This window comes from Anoplopoma fimbria, chromosome 11 (genome assembly GCF_027596085.1).
Source record: "Anoplopoma fimbria isolate UVic2021 breed Golden Eagle Sablefish chromosome 11, Afim_UVic_2022, whole genome shotgun sequence".
Lineage (NCBI taxonomy): Eukaryota > Metazoa > Chordata > Actinopteri > Perciformes > Anoplopomatidae > Anoplopoma > Anoplopoma fimbria.
The window spans coordinates 15,550,164-15,559,185 of NC_072459.1; the positions used below are offsets into that span (position 1 = coordinate 15,550,164).

Genomic DNA, 9,022 nt, shown 5'->3' on the forward strand with positions numbered 1-9,022 from the left:
TTTGAAGGCAGTGTGTTAATTGATCATTTGCAAGTCTAATATAACTGTTCCTCTATGTGGACTGTGTAGATGGTGTTAAATGATCCAAGCTGAAATACATAACCCTGTATTGATCCAGTGATGCAGAAGGAGAGGTGGTTAAGGCATCTTTTTACATCATCTCATCCAAACACACATACAGACACAGTTACATTAAAAATAAACTACTGTTTGCATCAGAACTCAATTGTGAAAATACTTCCCTTTCAACTGATTACATTTTCTTTTTCCAGATGTCACATACACATATCTGGAGGCTGCAATCAACCATCTTGTACTAGCAAACAATGAGCTGCACTATTGAAGCACTGTAGGGAAAACGTGCCTTGCTCAAGGATACCTCAGCAAAGTGTGGTGAGTGTCAGAAGAGAATTACACGTTTATCTTTCTCAACCTCATTTTTACAGTCTGAAGTAGAGAAATGGACTTGATTGTCTAATCAACACTGACACCTAGTGGTTAATGCAAATATAACAACACAAGATCTGACATTTCAAGAGGAATGTTTATTCAAATTTCATCTCTTTAGTTAAAATGTATTTATATTGTCCATCATTTTTTATAGTATTCAGCAACAAAATAAAATCATCTAAAAGTGTCTTTTTTCCTGTAAAACACTTGAATAATTTTACATAAAATACTGGAGATTATCAGTACGTACACAATATCCACATACACAATATCCACATACCACAGACACACGTAATTACATGCATACTGTGAAAAGGAAGTTCCTAATAAAACTTCTTAAAATAGCTAAAAGAGAGTTCATCTTCTTAATGACATCTCAAGTGTTCATGATGGTTGAGGTTCATGTGACAGCGGAGTTCATTGTGTGCTTTGTTTCTGTGCTTGACTTGGCATGAAGCGGAGGAAATAAGCACAAAAACATGCACAGGGAGTTAGGACCCTGGGCATAAACAAAGCAGTCATGCTAATTTCAAGCATGACCGATGCATAACGGGTTTTAGTACACTGCTGCCTCACTGTCCCGGCAGCACAAATTAATGCAAGCATGTGAGTAGAGCATTGTTAAAAAGCCTGTGTTTGTATATAAGCATCTTAACAATACAATGACGCGCTCGCTAAAAAAGCACAGGCAATCTAACACAGATGGAAGATAAAAATGTATATGTGAAGTAGGGGAAAACCCACACAGAGCTCTCTTGCTGGTGCCTCAATCAAGGAGGTCAGGATAGTGGTCTTGGCAGTACTCTTCAAAGCTGAAGTCCTCGACAGTGAATGGGACATCTTTCCACTTCTTCACCATCTTCCTGCCTTCAGGGGTTTCCAGGGCTAAGTCCTTAATGGCCAGATTGGGCAGCAGGGCAACCTCCTTGTACTTCATCTCAAATCCCCACTCCTGTGAATATAAAGAAGAATAAAACTGACATCCCAGACCACATCAACTCTGTTAATGACTCACTCTTTTTCTGAGTTTTAAATTAAATTAAATTGGCAGAGGTCCCACTTTACCTTGTCACAGTTGCTACAACTGATCCTACGCCCGGGCTCCCAGTCCTCAAAACTCTTTCCTAGCATCACCTGCCCTCCAACTTTGTAGTGTTTCCTGAGAGCAAAGGTAAGCCGTGATTAGAGCAGTTAAAACAAGACCGTAAAGACTTCAGCCTGCATATTATTTTACATGTTCTCTTATACCACAAAGAGTTCAACTCACTTAAAGTCAAGATTGACATTGACAAAGTGCACATTGTCAAGAAGTCTAATATCACTGCCAGAGGCCACAGGCTTGAAACAGTTCCGGCACAAGAGCTGGACGCTAGCGGCAGTGTTGCGACTCCTCTTCTCTATTTTGCGTTTCTCTAAAAGTTTCCTGCAAATGACTGCCTCCCTTTGCAGCTCAGCAATCTGAAGACAAAGACGAACAGAAGGTGATGGCAGAAACACTGAGCAGTGAGAGTAAAGGATGTAAAGGATGAAGATGTACAGAGTACCGCAGCCTCACCTTTTTGCGAAACTCTTGGAAGCTCATGTCTTGGACCTTAGCGATGGCTTTTCCAGTCAGCTCCTCCAGATATTCATTGGTGAGCTCCCGCTTCACTTCCCGTCCCCCTTTCTCGGCGACCACTGAATACTGGCTGTCTTTTGCTCTGGCACGTCCGCTGGCCTGCTGCTGGGCAATCTCATTTGTAAGCAGCCCATAGCGTACCACCAGGTTGCATTCGGGGATGTCAAGGCCTTCTTCAGCCACACTGGTGGAGATCAGGAGGTTGACAGTACCTTTACGGAAATTGCGGATCGTGTCCGCCTGCTCGTTCTGCGAGGACAGCATGTAAGGACTTAGTCATGTAGAACAGAAATAATAAATAAATAAATAATAAATAAAATGTATTTATAAAGCGCTTTTCACAGACAGGGGTCACAAAGTGCTTAACAGCAGCGGAAATTACAGTCAGCAGGAAAACAAAAACAAATCAATAAAATCAAGACATAAAACATTAAAACGCGTTAAAAAGGTACAGAAGACAGTCAATCAATAATAAAAACATAAGTTTAAAAGCAGACCTGGAGCATGAGTATTATACAAAGGCCTTTCTAAAAAGGTACGTCTTAATCTGGCCTCTGAAAGAAATAACCGATTCAGCTAACCGTAGGTGTGCAGGCAGAGCGTTCCATAATTTTGGCGCTACTGCCTCAAAGGCTCGGTCACCACGGGTTCTAAGGCGAGTGCGTGGTACCGAAAGCAAATTCAAATCGTTTGACCGTAGAGTGCGGGCTGATAAATGGGGGTGAAGAAGTTCTGCTACATATGACGGAGTCTGACCGTGTAGTGATCTGTAATTAAGGGTGAGAATTTTAAAGTGTATCCTATATTCAACAGGAAGCCAGTGGAGAGATTTGAGAATGGGGGTGATGTGAGACCGTCTATTAGTCCTAGTCAGTAGTCTAGCTGCAGAATTCTGGATTGACTGTAAACGGTTAAGTGCAGATGTACTGAGTGAGGAGAATAGGGCGTTACAATAGTCAGTGCGGGATAAAACAAATGCATGTATGAGCATCTCAAGTTCAGATTGTGATACAAGAGATCTCAGTTTACCAATGTTTCTGAGAGGAAAAAACAAGTTTTGGACAGCTGTTTAACATGGCGGTCAAAAATTACCCCTAAATTTCGTAGGTTGGAGTTGTCAGCAGAGTTGAGTGGACCTATACTCTGCTCGATCATAGGGACAACTTCATCCGGTGCAAAAATCATGACCTCCGTCTTATCACCATTAAGCTGTAAGGAATTTTTAGCTGTCCAGTCCCTTATAGCGTTTACACAGTCTAGAAGCCTGGAAACACTATCAACCTCAATGGGTTTAAATGAAAGACGGAGTTGTATGTCATCTGCATATAAATGATATGCCACATTGTATGCACTTATAATACTTCCCAAAGGTAATAAATAAACAGAAAACAACAAAGGGCAAACAAATGCATCTATAGATAGGTTATAACTGAATTAAAATAACTTAATGCTCATGGATTGTGTATGAACACACCTGCGTCATGTAAGTGGTACCATTGCCAGCTCCGGTGAGGATGGCTGCCTTGATGCCAGCTCCCTGCAAGACTTTATTGTTGACGACCCAGTCATTTAGGCAATGGATGCTTTTACGTGTTTTACTGAAGAGGATTCCCTTTGACTCCGCACTTGGACCAAACTGTTTTAGCAGAGTGCTCTCAAGTTCTCCCATCTTTGGGTTCTCATAGCGAAGATCTCTTGCCAGTTTCTGCAGCTCCACTTGGTTCTCTGTTTTTAAGGACAGTGATATTAATTATAGCTTGCATGGACAAAATTGTGAGAAGTCATGTGCATACTAACATACATGTATCATTTTTAGATTCCTACCTTGGAAAAGTCCCACCAGGAAGAAGTCTGTTCCATCAATCGCTGAGGTGAACTTGTTGTTGTAGAACCCCTCTAGGGAGCGGTAAGCATCCATCATTCGCAGGGTGTCATTGATGAGCAGGGCATCGTTGTACTGTCTGAGGTGGAGTGCACATTGTGCTAGCACTCTGCTGTTCTGTTTTACTCCTGATCCAAATATACACAAATAATGTGCCAGCATCAACAGAAGCATTGCTTTCTCCTCACATTCGATTTACATTTAATTTGCCTCAATTGTTTTCTACTAGCCATCACAAAAAAAAGTGTTCTTACCTAGCTGCTCTAGTATCACCACGTCTGCCTCATAGTCTTGTGTGCCACACTCTCTCAGTTTGAAGTCTGGAGGAACGTTCATGTACTCATGGATCATCTGCATCATGCACTTAAGATGATCCCCGAATGGATCCTAAAAGAACAAATGTTATGTGATTTTAACATCTTTTACAGTGTTTTGGAAACATTAGTTGTTTTAAAGCACAAAGAACAAATGTAGTTTACCTCAGGCCTTTTGTCCACAATGTTAAACTTCTTGACGGGTCTTGGCACGTTCTGCTTCAGCTCTGAGACATAGTTTTTAGCTGAAACTATGGCGGAGTCCAGGTTGGCACAAATCTGAGAAAGAGAGAGAGATGATGATGAAGAGACTTGTGGGAGATCAGACAGAATCTCTCATATTAGTGACAAATTCAGTAGAACCCCAAGGTGCATATGTAAACCCTGACCTGCAGTACATGATCCACAGCCTTTTCCAGGATCTTTGCGCCCCCTGTTCCCGGTGAGGCAGTGAGACCCAAGATCTGTGGCAATAATTGTTCTCCTTTCAACTTTTTTTCCACGTAGCAGGCCATCACCTTGTTGTAGGCTGAGTCCTTGTGGGTGTGGTGACACTCATCGATTATCAGTAGAGTAATATCTGTAAGGAAGCATGAACGCATCATGGGTACAATCTCACATCAATTCAACTAGTCATCACAACATTATGATCATGGACGTTAAAGCTCACTTTTACTGACCTGAGAACTCAACATGTTTGGTGTCCTCCATGTCAGTCAGAGAATTGTACAAGATCTGTGCTGTGCAGATGACCACGTCGGATTTCTTCACCACGGGCCCAAAGAAGTCCTTCTCCTTACTCTCCCCACTGACTGCCACCAGGGTGTAGTCATGGCCCAGATGAGGCTTGAACTCGTTGTTGTAATGTTGGTCTACAAGGTGAACCTACAATATGAAATATATAAAAAAAAAATAAAGAATCGGCCCCACTGGAAGTCTTTTATTTTAATCAAAATGATTCCCTCCTGTCTGCTGGGTGCATTCTGTGTACCTTGTTTACCAGGACCACCACCTTAGCCCTTGGCGTTGTCTCCAGGTGTCTTTTGGCCACATACACGGCAGCACGGGTCTTTCCACCTCCCGTCGGCAGCCAGATGATTATGTTTTCTCTCTTAAGAGCCCTTTCAACCACTTCCTGCTGGTATGCACGCAGTTCTAAATGTGCCATCCTGCACTTTCTTCCTGTTTGACAACACATCAGAAATTTTAATATTATAAAAAAAAAAGTGCACAAGATCATACCAGTACATCAAATGCTGTGATCAATAGCACCATAAAGTCGGGCTAGATCAGAGTAGAGTTGAGAGACATGCATGCTAAATCATTGTATCATTTATCTTTAAGCTGCTAAAAAAAGTGAGCCGTTATTAACTCACCAGTCAGCTGTGTGGTGTTTCCAGCTGCTCCTTGTCCACTAACATCACACAGTGTCGGTCGTGGGGTTTTTAATTCTGCTGATCAGCTGTGTGATGTAGAAACGGGAAAACGAAAGTAAAAGCCCTTTGAGCTCAGACGGAGGGCGCTACTGAGGGAGGCTCTGGAGGGACAACAGATATATTACTTTACGCAGTGACAGGGGAAGCCTGAACTACACAGACATTAATGAGTTATATCACAACCCTTTTTTTCCCCCATTTAAATAAAGCCACTTCCAAGACTATATTTAGTGTATATATTATCGTTATGTTTATTATATTAGTGGCTTACAGCAGAGGTGTGTTTGTAGAGTGTTGAAAACGTCCTGAGCTTTTGCATACACCCTAAATGGGCCCTACTTTTTCTTCATTTGATCAGGAAAGCAAAACTTACTGTTGTTGTTGGTGGTGAAGCAGGAAATCCCCATGTTCTAACAGCAACTTGTGTAACTGGATCTTTTCTGCCAGTAAGGTATTTTATTTTCCATTACAGTTGCAAGTCATTGTTTTGCAGCACTTGGGTAAAGACAGTTTTAAGTCAAGCTAAATGTTGGAAGCTGTGTAGATTTGCACATATGCCACACACATTTTTTCAGAGTGATAAAGTGATATAGAATAACATATTGTAAATGGCTTTTGGAGCAACCAGATACACAGAAATAATATATATAACCTGTATACAAATTCAGAAATTCTATATTTATACATAAAAATACATAATATATTAAAAGTATTACTATCCCTATAGAAGCAAGGAAAATACATTCTAAGTTTACAACACATTCTGGGCTTGACTAGCCATACAGCAGTATAAAAAACTAGGCACAAGTAGAGATAGAAAATAAGCACAATGCCATAGTGTATGAATTATCTCTACCTGTATATTAATGTACGGCTTAACAGAATATCACAGCATAATTTGGAAAAAGTATGATAAATGTACTTTCAAAACCATACATATAATTTGCCTGTTCAAGTGAACCACATGCACTCAAAATTCACTACGTGGCTTTATATCCGTGATCAGATGTGTGACTCAGAGAAACAAAACTAAAACCTGTGTACTGAGTCCACAGAATGGTCCGTCTGAGGGAGGCTCTGGAGCAACAACAGCTGGTCTTCACTTTGCAGTGACAGCGTAGGCTTGAACAGCACTGATAATAAGTAAACATTTCACAAACCCTTTATAATCCAGCTATATGAAATCTTATATATATCTTAGGCTATATATGTGGCTAAGAGTTGGGTGTTTCATTGACACTGAAAAAGGTGTGTAAGGTTTTGTGTACAGTACACCCTGAATGGGCCCTGCCATTGTTGCATCAGGAAAAGAAAACCTAAAATGCCCTCCAGAATCATTGGCACCCTTAGTGAATATGAGCAAAACAGGCTGTGAAAAAATGTCTTTGCTGTTTATCCTCTTGGTCTTTCATTCAAAATATTCACAAAAATCTTACCTTTTCATTGAAGTAAAATTATTGAAAGAAAAAAAGAATGTTGACATTAAATAAATATTTTTCTCCAAAACATGTGTCACAATTATTGGCACCCCTAGAAAATCTCATGATTACAATCTAACTGAAGTATAATTCCAGTCATATTTTACATTTTTAAATTCACCTGTTTGATTAGGAACTCTTAAGTGGTCAACCATGACTTCCTGTTTCACTGGGGTATAAATATGAGGTGACACAGGCCAAATTCCCTTAGTCATTCATCACTATGGGAAAGACCCGAGAACACAGTGACGATGGGCCGTGGTTGGACATACCAGCAGGACAATGATCCGAAGCACACCTCAAAATCTACACAAAAATGGTTCACCGACCACAGAATAAAGGTTTTGCCATGGCCATCACAGTCCCCCGACCTAAACCCCATGGAAAATCTGTGGGATGAGCTGAAGAGGAGAGTCCACAAGCGTCGACCTTGGAATCCGAAGGATCTGGAGAGATTCTGCATGGAGGAATGGTCTCAGATCCAGTGCCATGTGTTCACCAACCTCATCACGCATTATAGGAGAAGACTCAGAACTGTTATCTTGGCAAAGGGAGGCTGCACAAAATATTAAATGAAGGGCACAAAATATTAAATGTGCCAATAATTGTGGCACATATATTTTTGAGAAAAATATTTGTTTCATGATAAGAATTTAATGTTTCTTTCAATTATGTTTCTTCAGTTAAAGGTTAAATTTTTGTGAATATTTTGAATGGAAGATCATGAGGATAAACAAAGATTTTTTTTCGCATCTCGTTTTTCTCATTTTTACTAAAGGGTGCCAATAATTCTGGAGGGCACTGTACTACTACAAACTACTACGAGAGAAGTACTTCAGAAAATCATTATTTAAATAGATGCACCTTAATAGGCACCTATTTGGCCACCGATGCACTTTCTGATCCACTATTTAACATACAAAATATTTTTGGATAGTTTAAGAGACAAATATGTACCAATTAAGGTGTTAACTAAAGACAGTTAAGGGATAGATTTGTTATAAAGCCTTAACAAAAGGAAGTTACTAAAGGCCCAAAGTCACTGAAAGCATCTGATATTTTTTTAAAACTACAATTATTGTTTTATGTGGCTGAACATGCACCAAAAGCGTTTTGAGGCGCATCAAACTGCTTTGACGCCCCTACTCCGACCTCGTGACCCTCCAATGAATTGTTACCTTAACATGGTGGAGAAGTGTGTGTGTTTGCCCCAGTGACCCTGGGAACTGTGTTGTGAGGGGCAATAGCTACTGGTAGAGTCTCCCAAGGCACAGTGGTCCCAGAGGAGGGCCTAGACAAAGGGAGATTACCCGTCCCGATATGAATCGGCCATAAATTAATTGTTGCACCTCGCCCGGTAAAGGGAAACCTGGGCCCCGTTCTGGAGCCTGAACTGGAGAGGGAGCTTGCGGGCTAGTGTCTTGTTCGCCGGGGGCCTTGACACATGGGGCTATGCCGGGCACAGCATGCCTACACTTTGCATCCTGGGACATTTAATGTCACCTCTAAGGCGGGAAATGAATTGTGCTTGTGAGTGAGGTGGAATCACTTTCATGCATAGCTATGGATCTGTAATCAAACTTCTGGAGAAGAGGCGAGAGTAGCCGTTTCCTGAGGTGCCCAGGGTTGGCGGCGACAGGTGGGTTTGGGGGGGTACTCACGAGCCCCCGGCTGTGCTCCTCTGTGTTGGGAGTTTTCCCCAGGGAACAAGAGGGTTGCCTCTATGCAACTGCGAGTCGCTGAGAGGAAGTGTCGTTTGTGCTTTTGTACCAAATAGAAGCCCGGAGTACCTGGCGGATATCCTCAAAAAGTCAAGTAACTGAAGTTCACAACCTTTGTTTTAT

General features: G+C 41.3%; 1 protein-coding gene across 1 annotated transcript; it reads right to left on the reverse strand.

The window, feature by feature from the left end:
* Positions 1-525: 525 nt before the first annotated feature.
* dhx58 (DEXH (Asp-Glu-X-His) box polypeptide 58) lies at positions 526-5,733 on the reverse strand. The gene is made up of 12 exons (XM_054607426.1): positions 5,641-5,733; positions 5,256-5,446; positions 4,945-5,149; positions 4,654-4,844; positions 4,430-4,543; positions 4,205-4,337; positions 3,893-4,078; positions 3,543-3,793; positions 2,006-2,317; positions 1,718-1,908; positions 1,516-1,609; positions 526-1,402 (listed from the first exon to the last, which is right to left on the reverse strand). The coding sequence occupies exons 2-12, from the start codon at positions 5,430-5,432 to the stop codon at positions 1,217-1,219; spliced, it is 2,040 nt and encodes a 679-aa protein (XP_054463401.1). The 5' UTR covers positions 5,433-5,446; positions 5,641-5,733; the 3' UTR covers positions 526-1,216.
* Between the last annotated feature and the right edge of the window lie 3,289 nt (positions 5,734-9,022).